Source organism: Myxine glutinosa, chromosome 2 (genome assembly GCF_964187855.1).
Source record: "Myxine glutinosa chromosome 2, kmMyxGlut1.1, whole genome shotgun sequence".
Taxonomy (NCBI): domain Eukaryota; kingdom Metazoa; phylum Chordata; class Myxini; order Myxiniformes; family Myxinidae; genus Myxine; species Myxine glutinosa.
In genome coordinates this window covers 182,743,649-182,765,266 of record NC_136262.1, presented here as the reverse complement: position 1 = coordinate 182,765,266, position 21,618 = coordinate 182,743,649, and the positions used below count along the sequence as shown (strand labels likewise).

Sequence of the window (21,618 nt, the reverse complement as noted above, 5' to 3'; positions counted from 1 at the left end):
TACACGTCGGCATTCTTGATGAACAACTTGACCTGGAACAGTCTGTATTGGGTCACTGCGCTGGTCACTAACAACATTAATAGTCCGACTTCCCTTTTCACGAAGTGTCACTACTGGATTATCGTTGTTGGTGGATTCATTGCAGAACACACACGAATTGGCCGCCATTCTTCAGGGTTGGATTACCTGCAAATATAGAAAAGTTGAATATACTATTACTGTATGTTATTGCCAATAGACCTAAACATACTAAATACATGTCATTGATGGGATTAAAAACTAAGATATATATGGTTCACAAACAAATAATGATGTACCGTAGCTTGCTGTGGAGTGAGCAGTCTTTGTAAAACGGGGTGTGGTTAAATAAGACACTAAAACAGTAAAAACTTCACTTATATATACAATATTGTACAGTATGATATCCTTTATTTATTATATCGTGCTAGTGATTAGGTCCAGTGTATAAAATAAGCAATAGAAGTTCAGAGAGCGACAATAATCATAGCATGCGGCATATGTACGTCTTTTAACATGGGGCTAAATGGAGAAAACTTGATTGCATTATTTGAGAGTCACCCATATTTTTAGACCTTTATACTTTTAGTATGTTATAAAGGTACCTTGAGGGTAATGAATACTAATGTGATCGGTAGTGTTGCAGTTTTTTCCCCGTCAAATGCTAAATGGCTTGGACTATAAATGAAACAAAAGTTTAGTTTGAAGAGTTAGACAAACGTCATGGCCATAGTTTACTCACCCAACAGTCTGACTCCAAGTGTACAAACAACAAACAGAAATAATTTACCTGCAGGGCTGTGGTGGCCATTTTGACGCTGTAGATGTTCCTTATAGCAGACGGAACACATGCCATTAGTACGAGGGTTGCCGTAGAAACCACATCCCGTGGAACACAGCATCGGGGCTGAAGTCTGATTGGCTTCCTGTGCCATGGCCTGTCTGGAGAATGGAGGAAAAAGTGATGTTTCGTTGTCCAAATGTGGACAAAACTAATGCACTTACAATCATGGCAAGAAATTCACAGCCTTCACCATCTAGCCAAACGGGGTTTGCTCAAAGCTACAAATAGAAATTCTCATTACAGAGACAAAGGTCGGGAAAGGAAAGAGTTTACAGTAATCCAAAAGCAGCAGCCCATACATCCAATCAATGACGTAGCATGAAAATGTACCATATTTTCATCGTTTCTCGTAACCCGCTAAATTGAAGAGAACAACAACTAAAATAAGCAAAGACAAGATAAAAGTTTAACTTCTTTGCTTAACCCCCACTTGTTCATGTGTGGATGTATTTGGTATGAATGAAGCAAGGAGGGTGTGAGAGGAACTACATTGCATATGCAATTTGGGAAGACCCGCAGCAGCGCCATGCATTGGTGAAGATCGATGACCTGAAGATCAAACTGAGCATGAAGGTAATGGCAGATAAGATGCTACGCTCAACATATTGTTACAGACGCGGTTTTGGATGTTAGTTTACCGAGCGGTTTGGTATGACCGCGTCTGCACAGTTTACCCGATTCCACTCGAACGTTGGCCAAATCGCGCTATGCTAAATCAATTAAGGAAAGGACACAACGGCTGGGTTAAATGACACGACACCAGGGGTACAGTTCTCAAGACCTCCGGAGGAGGTTATAATATTTGTATGCAGAACGTTTAGATTACACTGACAAGAGGTACAGCATAGGAAGGTGGGCACTTAATCACGGTCTTATAGTAGCCCCGACAGACCACAGATAAACAGGACAAGACTGACTCACACAGGGATTGATGGCAAGGAAGGGCAGGTAGTCGATGGATAGCACAAGGTGCACCTTGGCTCAGGGACAGGATAAAGCGCGGTCCAAAAGATGCAGGGAGGTCTCTCAGCGCTCGGAGGTGGCGACTTCTCTTTCCAAGCTGGGGGCGCATCTCACGTCACCTCCGGTAAGTGGCTGCGTATATCCAGCGGGGAGTGACACACCCTCGGCTCGTTAGCTCCGCCCCAGATGGAATCGGCCCGCCGCTTCTTATTGGGTGCGGGGGGTTACCGGGCTCCGCCCTTGACGAGGAGCTGACAGTCAGCCCCTTCGTGGTAACCCCGTCGGAGCGCATGGTCAATGGCGGCTAACCAAGCCGGAGTGAGGACGCGCACTCCCCGCGCGCTGTTGTTGTTGTTGTTGTAGTTCCATGAGATGATGGGAGGATGCGGAGATGAGGTTGTGGGGAGGTATTGGGAGGTCCTAAACTCACTACTGGTGCCATACAATCACATTCTGGTGCAACGAAGAGTCAGAATTAATGGAAACGAGTCCTTAACTGACATAGACTAAGAATAACTAGCAAGATGTCCTATAGTTGTCTACGTGAGATGCGGTGAACCTGGGCACGACATTTAATGGGGGAAAAAGGGGAAGGTCGGTTCTACAGAGTGTTGTTTACAGACAATGGGACTAGGGAATGGGGGATTGGGGATAGTTGGGGAGTATTGGGGAAATAGGGGAATATTTACAAGCGGATATGGATGGAGGCCAAATCCCATATCCGCAACAATATAATGAAGGCATTTTGTCTGACACTCTATGGAGGAACATTTTCTCGTTTGAGCGTCCCGATCCTCAAAACTGATGGTGGAGTAACTACGCAAACGGGTTCAGTGTCTCAACTCCTTAAATGAGTTTGATTGATTTATCATATGAGTGAGGGATAAAACATCCCGGCTCCACACCAAGTGTGGTTTATCATATGAGTGAGGGATAAAACACCCCGGCTCCACACCAAGTGCGAAAAAACACCCCTATTCCACAATGAGTGCGATTTATCATATAAGTGAGGGATAAAACACCCCTGCTCCACACCAAGTGTGGTTTATCATATGAGTGAGGGATAAAACACCCCGGCTCCACACAAAGTGTGAAAAAACACCCCTGTTCCACAATGAGTGCGATTTATCACATGTGAGGGATAAAACACCCCGGCTCCACACCAAGTGTGGTTTATCATATGAGCGAGGGATGAAACACCCCGGCTCCACACCAAGTGTGATTTATCATATGAGTGAGGGATGAAACACCCCGGCTCCACACCAAGTGTGGTTTATCATATGAGTGAGGGATTAAACACCCCTGCTCCACACCAAGTGTGATTTATCATATGAGTGAGGGAAAAACACCCCGGCTCCATACCAAGTGTGATTTATCATATGAGTGAGGGATAAAACACCCCGGCTCCACAATGAGTGCGATTTATCATACGAGTGAGGGATAAAACACCCCGGCTCCATACCAAGTGTGATTTATCATATGAGTGAGGGATAAAACACCCCGGCTCCATACCAAGTGTGATTTATCATATGAGTGAGGGATAAAACACCCCGGCTCCACACCAAGTGTGATTTATCATATGAGTGAGGGATAAAACACCCAGGCTCCACACCAAGTGTGGTTTATCATATGAGTGAGGGATAAAACACCCCTGCTCCACAATGAGTGCGATTTATCATGAGTGAGGGACAAATCACCCCGGCTCCACACCAAGTGTGATTCATCATATGAGTGAGGGATAAAACACCCTGGCTCCACACCAAGTGTGATTTATCATATGAGTGAGGGATAAAACACCCCGGCTCCACAATGAGTGCGATTTATCATATGAGTGGGATAAAACACCCCGGCTCCACACCAAGTGCGATTTATCATATGAGTGAGGGATAAAACACCCCGGCTCCACACCAAGTGCGATTTATCAGATGAGTGAGGGATAAAACACCCCGGCTCCACACCAAGTGTGATTTATCATATGAGTGAGGGATAAATCACCCCGGCTCCACACCAAGTGTGATTTATCATATGAGTGAGGGATAAAACACCCCGGCTCCACAATTAGTGCGATTTATCATACGAGTGAGGGATAAAACACCCCGGCTCCACACCAAGTGTGGTTTATCATATGATTGAGGGATAAAACACCCCGGCTCCACACCAAGTGTGAAAAAACACCCCTATTCCACAATGAGTGCGATTTATCATATAAGTGAGGGATAAAACACCCCTGCTCCACACCAAGTGTGGTTATCATTCGAGTGAGGGATAAAACACCCCGGCTCCACACAAAGTGTGAAAAAACACCCCTGTTCCACAATGAGTGCGATTTATCATATGAGTGAGGGATGAAACACCCCGGCTCCACACCAAGTGTGATTTATCATATGAGTGAGGGATGAAACACCCCGGCTCCACACCAAGTGTGGTTTATCATATGAGTGAGGGATAAAACACCCCTGCTCCACACCAAGTGTGATTTATCATATGAGTGAGGGAAAAACACCCCGGCTCCACACCAAGTGTGATTTATCATATGAGTGAGGGATAAATCACCCTGGCTCCACACCAAGTGCGATTTATCATATGAGTGAGGGATAAAACACCCCGGCTCCACACCAAGTGTGATTTATCATATGAGTGAGGGATAAATCACCCCGGCTCCACACCAAGTGTGATTTATCATATGAGTGAGGGATAAAACACCCCGGCTCCACAATGAGTGCGATTTATCATACGAGTGAGGGATAAAACACCCCGGCTCCATACCAAGTGTGATTTATCATACGAGTGAGGGATAAAACCCCCCCGCTGCACAATGAGTGCGATTAATATCATACGAGTGAGGGATAAAACACCCCGGCTCCACACCAAGTGTGGTTTATCATATGAGTGAGGGATAAAACACCCCGGCTCCACAATGAGTGCGATTTATCATACGAGTGAGGGATAAAACACCCCGGCTCCATACCAAGTGTGATTTATCATATGAGTGTGGGATAAAACACCCCGGCTCCACACCAAGTGTGATTTATCATATGAGTGAGGGATAAAACACCCCGGCTCCACACCAAGTGCGATTTATCATATGAGTGAGGGATAAAACACCCCGGCTCCACACCAAGTGTGGTTTATCATACGAGTGAGGGATAAAACACACCGGCTCCACAATGAGTGCGATTTATCATACGAGTGAGGGATAAAACACCCCGGCTCCATACCAAGTGTGATTTATCATATGAGTGAGGGATAAAACACCCCGGCTCCACACCAAGTGTGATTTATCATATGAGTGAGGGATAAAACACCCCGGCTCCACACCAAGTGCGATTTATCATATGAGTGAGGGATAAAACACCCCGGCTCCACACCAAGTGTGATTTATCATATGAGTGAGGGATAAAACACCCCGGCTCCACACCAAGTGCGATTTATCATATGAGTGAGGGATAAAACACCCCGGCTCCACACCAAGTGCGATTTATCATATGAGTGAGGGATAAAACACCCCGGCTCCACACCAAGTGTGATTTATCATATGAGTGAGGGATAAAACACCCCGGCTCCACACAAAGTGCGATTTATCATTTGAGTGAGGGATAAAACACCCCGGCTCCACACCAAGTGTGATTTATCATATGAGTGAGGGATAAATCACCCCGGCTCCACACCAAGTGCGATTTATCATATGAGCGAGGGATAAATCACGCCGGCTCCATACCAAGTGCGATTTATCATATGAGCGAGGGATAAATCACGCCGGCTCCATACCAAGTGCGATTTATCATATGAGTGAGGGATAAAACACCCCGGCTCCACACCAAGTGTGATTTATCATGAGTGAGGGATAAAACACCCCGGCTCCATACCAAGTGTGATTTATCATATGAGTGAGGGATAAAACACCCCGGCTCCATACCAAGTGTGATTTATCATATGAGTGAGGGATAAAACACCCCGGCTCCACACCAAGTGTGATTTATCATATGAGTGAGGGATAAAACACCCAGGCTCCACACCAAGTGTGGTTTATCATGAGTGAGGGATAAAACACCCCTGCTCCACAATGAGTGCGATTTATCATGAGTGAGGGACAAATCACCCCGGCTCCACACCAAGTGTGATTCATCATATGAGTGAGGGATAAAACACCCTGGCTCCACACCAAGTGTGATTTATCATATGAGTGAGGGATAAAACACCCCGGCTCCACAATGAGTGCGATTTATCATATGAGTGGGATAAAACACCCCGGCTCCACACCAAGTGCGATTTATCATATGAGTGAGGGATAAAACACCCCGGCTCCACACCAAGTGCGATTTATCAGATGAGTGAGGGATAAAACACCCCGGCTCCACACCAAGTGTGATTTATCATATGAGTGAGGGATAAATCACCCCGGCTCCACACCAAGTGTGATTTATCATATGAGTGAGGGATAAAACACCCCGGCTCCACAATTAGTGCGATTTATCATACGAGTGAGGGATAAAACACCCCGGCTCCACACCAAGTGTGGTTTATCATATGATTGAGGGATAAAACACCCCGGCTCCACACCAAGTGTGAAAAAACACCCCTATTCCACAATGAGTGCGATTTATCATATAAGTGAGGGATAAAACACCCCTGCTCCACACCAAGTGTGGTTATCATTCGAGTGAGGGATAAAACACCCCGGCTCCACACCAAGTGTGATTTATCATATGAGTGAGGGATAAATCACCCCGGCTCCACACCAAGTGTGATTTATCATATGAGTGAGGGATAAAACACCCCGGCTCCACAATTAGTGCGATTTATCATACGAGTGAGGGATAAAACACCCCGGCTCCATACCAAGTGTGATTTATCATATGAGTGAGGGATAAAACCCCCCCGCTGCACAATGAGTGCGATTAATATTGTTGCGAATATGGAATTTGGCCTCCATATCCGCTTGTAAATATTCCCCTATTTTCTCCAATACTCCCCAACTTTCCCCAATCCCCCATTCCCTAGTCCCATTGCATGTAAATAACAATCAGTAGAGCCGACCTTCCCCTTATTCCCCCATTAAATGTCGTGCCCAGGTCCACCGCACCACACGTAGACAACTTTCGGACATCTTCCTAGTTATTCTTATTCTATGTCAGTTAAGGCCTCGTCTCCATTAATTATGACTCTTCGTTGCACCAGAATGTGATTATATGGCATCAGTAGTGAGTTTAGGACCTTTCCCATACCTCCTTCCATCTTCTTCCCCAACAATTACAACAACAACAGAGGAGATGGCGGCGGAGCGGGGGAGGATGCGTCCTCACACCGGCTCGATTAGCTCCAGACCATGCGCTCCACGGGGTTACCACGAAGGGGCTCCTTGTCAGCTCCTCGTCAAGGGCGGAGCCTGGTGAACCCCCCGCACGCACCCAATGAGAAGCAACGTGCCGATTCCACGAGGCGGAGCTAACGAGCCGAGGGCGTGTCACTCCCCGCCGGATAGACGCGGCCCCGCGCCGGATGTGACGTCAGATGCGCACCCAACTTGGAGAAGGAAAGCCACCTGCGAGCGCTGAGTCAGATGCGCCCCCAGCTTGAGCAGACAAGACGCCATCCGAGCGCTGCGACCTCCCCGCATCTCTGGACCGGACCGAGTCGATTCTGACCTTTGAGCCCAGGTGCACCTGGAGCCATCGCTACCCGCCTGTCCTTTCCATCAACCCCCGTGTGAGTCAGCCTTGTCCCGTTTACCTGTCGTCTGTCCGGGGTTAATATAAGAGTGTGTCTAAGTGCTTGTCTTTCTATGCTGTCCCTCTTGTAGTTGTAATCTAACCTTCCGCCTTAATATAACCTCCTCCGGAGGTCTTGAGAACTGAACCCCTGGTGTCGTATTGTGTTATTGTAATCCAGCCGGGTGTCTTCTTTTTCTTATTGAGCCAGCATAGCGCGACTAGTCAACGTTCGGGCACAATCGGGTAACTTGTGCAGACGTGGTCATACCAATAAACCGCTCGGTAAATAACATCCAAGCCACGTCAGTAACAATTGGTGTCGAGGAGTGGAATTCGAACCCGGGACTAAATTTATTAGGCCCAAATTGGTAACAAGTAGAATCGATTCGGAGCGCGTTTCCCGCGCGAAATTATAACGGCGAAATTTGAATTTGTTTTACGAAAATAAAATAAAAAACCGAATTTTGAAAGTCGCGCTATGGCGGATCAAGACGGCTGGGGTCCGGTAGGGGAGAGTGAAGCAGGGTCGGTCCAGGACCAAATTGAGGGACATGAGGGACATGAGGAGAGCGAAACAGCGAGGGTAGCAGGCACGCAAAATGGCGCCTCGCAAGAGCGCGCGGTAGCCGAGCCCGCTGTATCACCGGGCTTTAACATGCAGCCGATTGACATACAGGCCCTCATTGCGCAGCTACAGGCAGCTGTACAGATGAGTATGGGGAGCCAGATTGAGCGATTGGGTGAGCGGTTGGGGAACCGGATGGATGCTCAGAGTGAGCAAATGAGGGTTGATAGTGGGCGAATGGAGGGCCAAATGGGGGTAATGGGAAACCAAATGGGGGTAATGAGGGACGAAGCGAGGGGTACCAGTGAGAAGTTAGACAATAATTTTGAGGGGTTAGACAACGGGATAAAAGAAGTGAAAAATGGGTTAACGGGGGTAGAAAACAGAATGGCCGCTCAAGAGAATCAAATGGAAGGGATGCAAAAGGGGTTAGAGGGGGTAGAAAATAGAATGGCTGCCCAGGAGAATCAGATAGAGGGAGTGAAAAATGGGTTAGAGGGGTTAGAAAACAGTATGGAAGGCAAATTGAGGGACATGAGGGACCAAGCGGAAAGGGAAGTTAAACAAATGGAGCAGCAGATAGAGGGGGTCAGAATGGGGGTAGAAACCAAACTGGATGCTCACAGGGAGGAAATGGAGCAGATGAGGGTGGCATCTGGGCAGGAGATGCAAGTGATGGGAGAGGAGATCAGAAGAGGAGTGAGTGAGGAGGTCGGAGGAGTGCGCGAGGAGGTGAGGCACTGTAAGGAGCGCATGGAGAAAGAGGTGAGAAAGGGGACTGTAAAGTTACAAGGGGGCATAGAGGACCTGACGCAGGAGGTGGAGCAGCTGACGGTGGGACAGACGGAGTTAGTGGAGCAGGTTCAAAAGAACACAGCGGTAATAGGAGGTTTAAAAGCGGCACAGAAAGAACTAAAAGATGACTTGATAGCGACGAAGAGGGAATGTCAGATGGTACGTGAGGGACTGACAACGAGGCTGGACGAGGTGGTAGAGGTAATGGAGACGAAGGACCGGCAGGTGAGGACGCACATGGAAACGGTCAAGGTAGCCTTGGAGGACGAGCTTGAGGAGACGTACCGGGGAATAAAAGAGGTGAAGCACAAATTAGAAGAAGTGGAAGAAGGGATGAGCGAAATTAAGAAGCGACGGAGAGGGGATAACAAAGAGATAAAAGAGGAGATAAAAGAATTGGTCCGAAGTCTGTGTTCGGATCGTGATGATGTGCTCATTAACCGGATGAGGGATTCGCAGGTGATGGAGGAGAAGCGAAGAGGAAGAAGACCTGGTGTAAGTGGTGACCAATATGGTCGTGCGTATGATGCGCCAGGGGATTTAATAAGCTTGGGGGTCGAGATAGACCCGGGTGTTCGTGAGAGGCCACTGGTGAAGTGTGCGACAGGTCTGGTGTGCGAAAGAGGAGGTGTGCGAGAAAGTCCGACTCTGGGGTGTGTGAGGAAAAAGTGCGTGCCAAGGAGTGAGGGTGCTGGCGAGAGTGAGTCGGTCGTAGCGCGTGTGCGAGGGAGCACATGGAAGCGTGGTGTGGTGAGTGTTACAGAGGGTGTAACGGGAGAGTGTGCGCGAGAAAGGTGTGTGACGGACAGGTGCATGAGGAAAGAGTGCGCTGTCAGAAGTAAGGAAGAGTGTCCACCTGTGGTGAGTGTTACAGAGGGTGTAACGGGAGAGTGTGCGCGAGAAAGGTGTGTGACGGACAGGTGCATGGGGAAAGAGTGTGCTGTCAAGAGTAAGGGTGAGTGCGCTGTCAGGAATGGAGGTGAAAGTAGTGAGAGTGACATGGAGCGTGAGTTAGTTGTGACAGGTGAGCGAGGATGTACACCTGGGATGGAAGGATGCACACCTGGAATGGTAGAGCGTGAGTGGGAATGCACGCTGGAGTTGGTGGTGAGGCACGTGGTTGGGTGTGCGAATGAGGGCACACCTGTGATTGTCACAGAGGAGGTGACCGAGGAGGGGACGCGAAGAGGTGTATTGGTGAGGTGTGCGAGCAACGAATGTGTGCCAAAGTGTTCGGTGGTCAGGTGTGTGTCCAAGGCTGTGAGTGGAATGGGTGTACCTGGGTGTGTAAGGAAGGGTACGAGGAGCATGGGCACAGCTGGATGTGTGAGCAAGGAACGGGCTGCGGGGTGTAAGCGTCCAGGTGAAGCATCGACGTTACACGGGTTAGAGGTTAGAGCGACTTTTAGCCGAAGCAGGCCCTCGGTGCGTGCCGGGCCTCGCTTTGAACGGCCGCGTCCGTGCTCCACTAGGCGGAGCGGGCGGCTGGATAGGAAGGGTCGTCATGGCGACCACGTTTTGTTGAGACGTGCCGGCAGGTCGAGATCGGGACATTGGATGGCTCCACGCCGAGGTGATGCGTGGGATCTCGGCCCGGGTAAGCCCCCGTCCCTGCACCGAGTGCTGGACGCATCCAGCCGCCGGCACAAAACAACCAGCATCCATTGCTTGGCTTTACGAAGCCGGGCTTTGGACAGGAATTGGCGCACCGAGAGGCAGTAGTGAGTAGACTGGGAGATGAGGTTAGTGTTTTGGACCCAAAATTAGAGAAAAACAAAATTTGATGATTGGCAAGGGATTGGCAGTAGTGATTGGCAGATGATGGGCAGTGATTGGCAAATTTTTAATTTGTTGAAATTTGATGTGCAAAATTGGTAGTGAGAGACCCCCGATGTGGTGGGATGGCAAATCCACCATCCCTCACAGGTGGGGCAAATGCGCAATAGCTTATGGGGTGTATGGCAGTGAAAACTAGCCCGGGTGGGTTAGGATATGGTGTGTAGGGATCTAGCGAAGATGACATTAGGTAACGTTAAGGTTAGTTAGTGACTGATACCTGTAGTGGGGACGCAGGTAGATTAGTATGGATGATAATGACGAGGGAGCGCAATAGTTTAAAGGGACGACTGGGAAGCGCAAGTTTCAGAAGGGAGTAGTTAGCTGAGATGATGCTGTGTGTGTGAGAATTGAACAGGTGTGATTGCACAGGTGTGCAACTGGACAGGTGTGTGGAGTAGTGTATGAGTAGTGAGTGTTGTGGATCAGCGCGAATGCGCTTGGGGAGAGAAGGGTGCCGGTGGCACCAGGTGTGAGAGCACAGGTGTGCAGGTACAGGTGTGTGGAGAGAGTTGGAGTAAGTGGTACGGAGTGGTGTGCATGGTGCGAAGGTGTGGATGGGGGAAGAGTGGACCCCTTTCACGAGTACCCGGGGCGGGTAGTGTAAGTGTTAGGTAGAGGGTGCAGGTAAATTGTGGTTGGATATTGGCATTTGTGGTGCGGTTGCAGAATGGTGTTGTGAATGGGTGCATTAGTGTTGTGGAAATGGCTGGGCGTGTAGCCTGTTAGTGTGTGTAGTTGGTTGGGCACTCCACCACTGTGAGGATGTCGGCCAGGTGAGGCCGCAGGTGGGCTCTGGGAGCCGGTAGTTGTGAGTGGGTGCCTGAGGATCCCGGGTGTGGATCGGGCAGCCCAGTGCCAGAGAGGGCACGGAGTGGGGAGAGAGCCAGAGGGCCTTCCCCAGGTAGTTAGGTTAGGGTAAGGAGCAGGTAAGCTCGGAGGCAACTGCAGTGGTGGAGGTGTGCAGGTGGGTAGACCCACTGGGAGAGGTACACGCCGCAGCCCAGAAATTGTGCGAGGGCACCGGGAGATGAATCGGGGGAGTGAGACCCCAAATTGAAGAGCACCACAGTTTGGCCAATGGGAATTGGTTTTTAGAACCCATAGTGTAAGAGGGCCAATGGTTTGGCCGGAGAAAGACCCCGGGTAGTGTAAAGTTGTTAAAGTCACTTAGGAAATAGTTAGGATTGATGAACCTGTCGCACCATACGCAGCCACTTACCTGTGGTGATGATGATGACTCCACACCTGTGTTTTCTTTGTTTGTGTTGCAGAAATGAGAATTGTTGTTGGATTTGTGAGACGCATCACGACGTGGATGAGACATTGGGGTGATTCCATCTCTCCCTCCCTAGGAGGGACTGATGATGAATTGGTGATGGCAAATTTTGATGTTGAGTTGGAGATGGCAAATTTTGATGAGAGTTGAAAATGGCAAATTTGATTGGTTAGGAGGGAGAGAAGACGAATTTGGTATATGGGAGGAACGGGGAAGACAGTAGGGATGTTTGTTGATTTGTAAAGTAGAGGTTTATGGGTAGTGTTGTGTTGTGTGGATACAGTAAGGGGTAAGGGAGGGGCCATGTAGGTTACCTGGTGGGGGGGGGGGCGTACGATAGCAACGTACCTGTCTCACCTGGTTCCCATGTGCCCCCAGTGTGCATCACCTTACATTGCGTGCACTTTTGCGCCCTTACCACCTTACTCACTTGTTTCTTCTTTTGTCTCCCACCTCCGAGGATCTGGCTTTGGGGTAGAGAGAGAGGAGAGAGAGGTGCTGGCTGCGCAGTTGTGGGCCTGCACTTTCGCTGTTTGCTGCCGGGATCGATACACCATATGGACCGCAATGTTTGTGGCCACCCACAATGGACCGCAGTTCGTTTGCGGCCAAGCACCACCCGGGGATGGACCTATGGGTCAACGTGGCACCTATGCCATACAGGTGAACCACTTTTAGTTGACACCAAGTGCACCACAAGAAGAGCAAGAGACACCTGCAGGGTTAGGGGTTGTCGCATTTATTTTTAATCATTGAACAATGGTGACTGCACCGATTGGTGGTGGGGTGGTGCTGTTGATGCTCGGAAAGGGTGCTCTGCACGTTATTAAAGGCCGTCGGCCACAGAGCACTCGTGGGTTGGTGTATCGATGTTGGCAAGCGCGCTCTCTCTCTATGCATAACATCTGCATGTGTTCCTCCAAAAACAGGTCCTGGATCGTAGTGTAAATAGCAGCGTAGTCTTGTAAATAATGCTCCCTACCGGCTGTATGTTTAGTTTGAGAATTCTTTCCGGATTCGGTTATCCTGTGGGTGTGTTTCTGTGAGGAGAAGGGTGCAACGTCGCAGGGGGACATATTTACTCATTTGTGAATATCTGTAAAACTGTCGCACTCAGGGTAGAGTTAATAGTAGAGGGAACTACATTGCGTGCCACACTAAAGTAGGTAAAAATTTATCGGGTCGGGACGCCCCGAGGGTAGAGAAGGGTGCAATGTTGCGAATATGGAATTTGGCCTCCATATCCGCTTGTAAATATTCCCCTATTTTCTCCAATACTCCCCAACTTTCCCCAATCCCCCATTCCCTAGTCCCATTGCATGTAAATAACAATCAGTAGAGCCGACCTTCCCCTTATTCCCCCATTAAATGTCGTGCCCAGGTCCACCGCACCACACGTAGACAACTTTCGGACATCTTCCTAGTTATTCTTATTCTATGTCAGTTAAGGCCTCGTCTCCATTAATTATGACTCTTCGTTGCACCAGAATGTGATTATATGGCATCAGTAGTGAGTTTAGGACCTTTCCCATACCTCCTTCCATCTTCTTCCCCAACAATTACAACAACAACAGAGGAGATGGCGGCGGAGCGGGGGAGGATGCGTCCTCACACCGGCTCGATTAGCTCCAGACCATGCGCTCCACGGGGTTACCACGAAGGGGCTCCTTGTCAGCTCCTCGTCAAGGGCGGAGCCTGGTGAACCCCCCGCACGCACCCAATGAGAAGCAACGTGCCGATTCCACGAGGCGGAGCTAACGAGCCGAGGGCGTGTCACTCCCCGCCGGATAGACGCGGCCCCGCGCCGGATGTGACGTCAGATGCGCACCCAACTTGGAGAAGGAAAGCCACCTGCGAGCGCTGAGTCAGATGCGCCCCCAGCTTGAGCAGACAAGACGCCATCCGAGCGCTGCGACCTCCCCGCATCTCTGGACCGGACCGAGTCGATTCTGACCTTTGAGCCCAGGTGCACCTGGAGCCATCGCTACCCGCCTGTCCTTTCCATCAACCCCCGTGTGAGTCAGCCTTGTCCCGTTTACCTGTCGTCTGTCCGGGGTTAATATAAGAGTGTGTCTAAGTGCTTGTCTTTCTATGCTGTCCCTCTTGTAGTTGTAATCTAACCTTCCGCCTTAATATAACCTCCTCCGGAGGTCTTGAGAACTGAACCCCTGGTGTCGTATTGTGTTATTGTAATCCAGCCGGGTGTCTTCTTTTTCTTATTGAGCCAGCATAGCGCGACTAGTCAACGTTCGGGCACAATCGGGTAACTTGTGCAGACGTGGTCATACCAATAAACCGCTCGGTAAATAACATCCAAGCCACGTCAGTAACAATATCATACGAGTGAGGGATAAAACACCCCGGCTCCACACCAAGTGTGGTTTATCATATGATTGAGGGATAAAACACCCCGGCTCCACACCAAGTGTGGTTTATCATATGAGTGAGGGATAAAACACCCCTGCTCCACACCAAGTGTGATTTATCATATGAGTGAGGGAAAAACACCCCGGCTCCACACTAAGTGTGATTTATCATATGAGTGAGGGATAAATCACCCTGGCTCCACACCAAGTGCGATTTATCATATGAGTGAGGGATAAAACACCCCGGCTCCACACCAAGTGTGATTTATCATATGAGTGAGGGATAAATCACCCCGGCTCCACACCAAGTGTGATTTATCATATGATTGAGGGATAAAACACCCCGGCTCCACAATGAGTGCGATTTATCATACGAGTGAGGGATAAAACACCCCGGCTCCATACCAAGTGTGATTTATCATACGAGTGAGGGATAAAACCCCCCCGCTGCACAATGAGTGCGATTAATATCATACGAGTGAGGGATAAAACACCCCGGCTCCACACCAAGTGTGGTTTATCATATGAGTGAGGGATAAAACACCCCGGCTCCACAATGAGTGCGATTTATCATACGAGTGAGGGATAAAACACCCCGGCTCCACACCAAGTGTGATTTATCATATGAGTGAGGGATAAAACACCCCGGCTCCACACCAAGTGTGGTTTATCATATGAGTGAGGGATAAAACACCCCGGCTCCACAATGAGTGCGATTTATCATACGAGTGAGGGATAAAACACCCCGGCTCCATACCAAGTGTGATTTATCATATGAGTGAGGGATAAAACACCCCGGCTCCACACCAAGTGTGATTTATCATATGAGTGAGGGATAAAACACCCCGGCTCCACACCAAGTGCGATTTATCATATGAGTGAGGGATAAAACACCCCGGCTCCACACCAAGTGTGATTTATCACATGAGTGAGGGATAAAACACCCCGGCTCCACACCAAGTGCGATTTATCATATGAGTGAGGGATAAAACACCCCGGCTCCACACCAAGTGCGATTTATCATATGAGTGAGGGATAAAACACCCCGGCTCCACACCAAGTGTGATTTATCATATGAGTGAGGGATAAAACACGCCGGCTCCACACAAAGTGCGATTTATCATTTGAGTGAGGGATAAATCACCCCGGCTCCACACCAAGTGTGATTTATCATATGAGCGAGGGATAAATCACGCTGGCTCCATACCAAGTGCGATTTATCATATGAGTGAGGGATAAAACACCCCGGCTCCACACCAAGTGTGATTTATCATGAGTGAGGGATAAAACACCCCGGCTCCACACCAAGTGCGATTTATCATACGAGTGAGGGATAAAACACCCCGGCTCCACATCAAGTGCGATTTATCATTTGAGTGAGGGATAAATCACCCCGGCTCCACACCAAGTGCGATTTATCAAATGAGTGAGGGATAAAACACCCCGGCTCCACATTCTACGTCGTGTGGTGAAGCGTATCTAACCTGTACACAATCGCGTTGACGAGATGTACACTCTGTTACAGATAACAAAGCTTGGCAACCTTGGGCATGCAATGTGCCCTTCAGAGATCTTGCAACGTTGTAGTGATAGAAGAACCGTTAACGGTTACACACCAACCTACATGTTTGGGCCAGCTCTCCACACAGTGCCGTTCTAGTTACCTCCGCCACCAAAGTTGGATGGAGGTTATGTTTTCACCCCTGTCTGTTTGTCCGTTAGTGAACAAAATATCTCAAAAAGTTGTGGACGGATTCGGACGAAATTTGGCAGAGATGTAGCGTATGTGACAAGGACTAAATTATTAGATTTTGGTGAAGATCCGGATTCGGATCTGGATCCGGTTAGTATAATTTTTTTTTTTTTTAAGCGATTCTTCACCATTGGGAGATAGGGCCAAAAACGACACAGCAGGATATACCAAAAAGTTATGGATGGATTTGGACGTAACTTGTTGGACAGGTTGTGTGCGTGACAAGGAAGAATCGATTAAATTTTGGTGAAGATCCGGATCCAACTAGTAGAATTTAAAAAAGTGATTCTTCACCATTGAGTGATGTGGCCAACCAGGCGGAGGTATGCTCTCTACTGAGTGCCGTTCTAGTTCAATCTAGTTTTTGAAGCTTAAAGACAATTAAAACAAAAGATTGGGTTTCCCCGAAGGTTTCCCAGTTCAGCAGAAATAAATTCCTCTCGGCTTCGAGTCGAATGCTTTAATAGGGCTCCTGGTATGAAGGAAGAGGAGGAAGAAGGAGGAGTACATGAACAATTCAGAAGGGCATGTGGTAAGGGAAGAGTATTGATTATATGGGAGATTTGAACTTGCCAGGGATAGATCTAGCCCAAGAACAGGGGAAGGGCAGAGCAGACGAGGATTTCCTAGATCTAGTCCAGGATTGCTTTTTAACCCATAGACCTTTTTCTTTTCTTTTTTCTTTTTTATAAACACTTTTTTGTAGATAGGCCCATGAGGGGTGTGCAGTGTTAGGCCCCTTTTAAGGAACGATCCCAAAATGGAGGAGGAGGTGGAGCTAAGGGAGCATCTGGGGCCAAGTGACCATAACACAATGTAGCACTACTCAATTGTTGAGATGTGAAGTTTGGGATAGTGGTTGGTGTAAGGAGGTTGGACTTTAGGAGGGCAACCTTTGAGGGTATGAGAAATGATTTGGGAGCTTTAAATTGGGCAAAGTTAATGAACGGATGGCCTGCATCAGAGAAATGGGAAACCTTCAAGGAGCAAATGTGTATGGTGGAGAGCAAGTATATTCCAATGAGGTGTGGAGGTAGAGGCAGAAAGAGAAAAAGACCAGGATGGATGAGCAGGGAGGTCCATCGTGTAATTAAGGATCAGTAGAACATATTTATTCAATACAAAACAGCATGACAGGAGTCCAACTCTCATTCAGCAGACACTAGTCAAGAAAATGACTCGGCAAGTCAAAAGGGAATATGAAATGGACATCGTCATGAAACTAAACATAACAGCAAGGCATTATTTAAGTATATAAGAGGTAAATAAAGGGTTAACAGAAGTGTGGGCCCATTGAGAAACAATACAAGATAGTGTGGCGGACACAACGCCAGCGGGTAATAATTCCGCGCACCAGTGGGTGACGCGAGCGACCGGGCGTGGAAGCACGGCTCGGGCCACGCCCACGCAAAGGCGTCATGAGGCGCAGGCTTGAACTGGAATACATGCCCCGCCTTTCGGCTGACCGGCCATGCCCGAGGGCAAGGCGTGGCCTCGGGACATACACGCGGGCTCGAAAGTCCAGCCCGCCCAGTGCTTACGTGCGAGCATAGAATAAAGTGTTTGGTTTTGATCAACGCGTGGTGGCCTACCTTCTTGGCAAACGAATTGTGTGTGCATAGCACCACACTGGTGACCCCGACTGGTTCAGCCGTAGTTGACCCCTGAACGCGCCATGGCTACCAACGCTGTCGCCGTCAAACTCCCGGAGTTCTGGGAAGCATAGGCCGACGTCTGGTTTGTGCAAGCCGAGGCCCAATTCCAGCTCCGGGGCATCACAGCGGACGACACCATGTACTTTTACGTGGTCGCCGCCCTCGGGCCCGGCACTGCCGCCCGTGTCATGTCCTTCTTTCAGCACCCGCCGGGCGCCCACAAGTACGCGGCACTCAAACGACTTCTCACCACATTCGGGCTCACGGAGGCCGACCGCCTCCTTGACCTTCCCGCCCTCGGCGACACACGACCGTCCATTTGGATGGATTATATGTTGTCCCTTCTTGGCGACAAACGCCCGGATTTCCTTTTCCGAGCGCTTTTCCTCCGCCAGCTACCTGCGCAGGTGCGGCCCGCGCCCTGGCCAGAGAGGCGGACAAATTTTTCGCGGCCTGCGACACGCGGCCGACGTATAGCGCTGCCGTACTGGATCCCGGTGCGGAGGCTTCAGTGCCGCGCCCCCTAGTGGCCGCTACTACACCCCGTCCACCACCGCCGTCACGACCGACGCGGCAGCCACCACCGGGGCAAACCTGGTGCTATTATCATGCCAGGTTCGGCCGCAAGGCTAGGGCGTGCCGCCCGCTGTGCTCTTTCGACGGGTCGGGAAACGACTGGGCCGGCGCTCACTTGCGGCCATGAGCGTCGGCCATTCCGGCAGCCTCCTTTTCATCACAGACACCTCGTCTGGTCGTCGATTTCTGTGCGACACTGGAGCGCAGGTAAGCATCCTCCCTGCCTCCGCATCCGACAAGCAAGCCGCGGGCCGGGGCCCCGCCTTGCTCGCCGCCAACAGAACTCCCATCCGCACATTCGGGAAGCGTTGGCTCTCGCTGCTGTTCGGGGGGCAGCGCTTCCAATGGTCTTTCGTCACCGCCAGCGTGCCAATGGCCCTGCTCGGTGCGGATTTCCTTTGTGCGAATGGGCTGTTGGTGGACGTTAAGCGCAGACGCCTCGTCCAGGCCGAAACCTTCAGCTCGCTCGCTTGCTCGCTGAGCGGCTCACCGATCGGCTTACCAAGCGGCTTGCTGAGCGGTTCCGTCCCGGCGAGGGTGGTCTGTACGCTTCCGGCAGCGGACGAGTTTACCCGCCTCCTCGCCAGTTTCCCGGCACTCACGCGGCCCACCTTTTCAGCGGTGGCCATCAAACACGGGGTGGAACACCATGTTCCCACCGTCGGACCACAGGTCTACGCCCGAGCGCACCGCCTCGACCCAACGAAGCTCGCCGTTGCAAAAGCGGAGTTCACCACGCTGGAGCGGCTGGGCATCGTCCGGCGCTCCAACAGCGCATGGGCCTCACCTCTGCACATTGTGCCCAAGCCTGGCGGCGGATGGCGGCCGTGCGGTGACTACCGCCGGCTCAACGACGCCACCACCCCCGACCGCTACCCGGTCCCGCATATTCAGGACTTTTCCACCCGGTTGGTGAAAACGACCATTTTTTCCAAGGTGGACCTCATCCGGGGCTACCACCAGGTCCCGGTAAAACCGGACGATGTACTGAAGATGGCCGTTATAACACCTTTCGGCCTCTTCGAGTTCTTGCGGATGCCTTTTGGGTTGAAAAATGCGGCCCAGGCGTTCCAGCGGCTCATGGACAGCGTCTTACGCGACTTGTCCTTCGTCTACGTCTACCTGGACGACATCCTAGTCGCGAGCGCGTCCCAGGAGGAGCACCTCCTCCATCTCCGCACGCTCTTCGAACGCCTGGGCCAGCATGGCCTGATAATCAACCCCGCGAAGTGCCGGTTCGGCGTCACCGCCATCGACTTATTGGGGCACCGCATCACCAGGCACGGGGCCATCCCTTTACCGGCTAAGGTGGAGGCGGTCAGTAGTTTCCCGTGCCCCTGCACGATCAAGGGGCTCCAGGAATTCCTGGGCATGGTGAATTTTTATCACCGCTTCGTGCCCCGCGTCGCCCAGCTCCTGCGCCCCCTGCACGAGGCCCTCCGGGGGAAGCCGGGCAAAGGGGATATCGCCTGGACGGAGCAGATGGACGCGGCGTTTGCGGGCGCGAAGCTGGCCTTGGCCAACGCCACCATGCTGGCGCACCCGGCGCCCAATGCACCAATCGCCCTCACCACCGACGCGTCGGACGACGCGGTGGGCGGGGTGCACGAGCAGTGGGTGAATGGTGCTTGGCAGCCGCTGGCCTTTTTTAGCCGGCAGCTCCGCCCGCACGAACGCCGGTGCAGCACCTTCGACCGCGAGCTTCTCGGGCTCCACCTGGCGGTCCGACACTTCCGCCATCTTCTCGAGGGCCGCCCGTTCACGTCCTTCGTCGATCACAAGCCCCTTGTTTTCGCGATGGCCAAGGTCGCCGAGCCGTGGTCGGCCCGGCAGCAACGTCACCTCTCTGCCGTGTCCGAATACACGACGGACATCCGACACGTCGCGGGTAAGGACAACCCGGTGGCGGATTGCCTTTCCCGGTCCGTCGCACACGTGGTCCGCCTCGGGATCGACTATGCCCGGATGGCGTCGGACCAGACCGCCGACCCCGACGTCCAGGCCTTTCGGACCGCCGTCACGGGCCTCCGCGTCACCGAGGTACAAGTACGACATCGCGGGCACTGCCCTCTTGTGCGACGTCTCCCTCGGCCGGCCTCGCCCCATCGTGCCCGGTGGCTGGCAGCGCCCGGTTTTTGACGCCATCCACGGCTTGTCCCACCCGGGCACGAAGGCCTCCCAGAAGCTTGTCGCGGCAAAGTTCGTCTGGCATGGCCTCTGGAAGAACGTCCGTGACTGGGCCAGGACGTGCCTCGCGTGCCAGTGCGCGAAAGTCCACCGCCACACTCAGGCCCTGTTGGCCCCGTTGACGGTGCCCGAACATAGGTTCGACCATGTGCACGTCGACTTGGTGGGACCTCTGCCGCCCTCGTGGGGTTTCACCCACCTCCTCACCATGGTGGACCGCACCACCCGGTGGCTGGAGGCCGTGCAATTGGCGGCGACGGCTGCGGCTGACGTCGCGCAAGCTTTCATCGCCACTTGGGTTGCCCGGTTCGGCGCCCCCTTGGACATCTCGTCCAACCGTGGCCCCCAGTTCACCTCGGAGCTCTGGGGAGCGGTGGCGCAAGGGCTCGGCGTCAAGCTGCACCGCACCACGGCCTACCACCCCCAGGTCAACGGCCTGTGCGAGCGCTTCCATCGCTCGATGAAGGCCGCGCTCCGGGCCAGCCTCCGCGATGGCAGCTGGGCTGACAGGCTCCCCTGGGTCCTGCTGGGCCTCAGGACGGCGCCCAAGGACGACCTGCGCACGTCCTCGGCGGAGCTGGTCTTCGGACAACCACTGCGGGTACCGGACGAATTTATCCCCGACTCCACGGCACCTTGGTCCGTGGCGCAACAGCGCTCCAACCTTCCGGAGACCGCCAGGAGGTTCGCCCCGGTGCCGACGGCACACCACGGTTGACCATCCTCACACGTCGCCCCGGAGCTTCGCACGGCGGAGTACGTTTTTGTCCGGCACGACGGGCCCTTCCGCGTGCTGGAGACCGGGGACAAGCACTTCACCGTGGACATCGGCGGTATTCCAGATCGTATCTCTGTGGACCGCCTCAAGCCGGCCCACCTCGACCTGGACCATCCCCCGCAAGCAGCTCTGCCTCCGCGTCGAGGCCGCCCCCCCGGCGGGCAGACCCCCGGCACCCCCCACCCCCGCCGTCCCGCCACCCCCCAGCCCTGCACGCATCGCCAGAGGGCGTTTCGGCCGGGTCATCCGGCTTCCCCGCAAGCTCACCCTTCAGGTGCGTGGGAATTCTGGG

The 21,618-nt window shown here is 51.8% G+C and overlaps 1 protein-coding gene across 5 annotated transcripts in view; it reads right to left on the bottom strand.

Moving 5' to 3' along the window:
• Positions 1-21,618, bottom strand: part of LOC137421018 (AN1-type zinc finger protein 5) — a 59,234-nt gene that overhangs the window by 21,193 nt on the left and 16,423 nt on the right. For 4 of the 5 annotated variants that reach the window (XM_078772030.1, XM_068106659.2, XM_068106657.2 and 1 more), the window contains one exon: positions 809-960. In XM_078772030.1, coding sequence (XP_078628156.1) covers positions 809-953 — 145 coding nt within the window. In that variant the 5' untranslated portion in view covers positions 954-960. The remainder of the gene's footprint in view (positions 1-808; positions 961-21,618) is intronic. The other variant, XM_068106660.2, reaches the window with a different exon arrangement.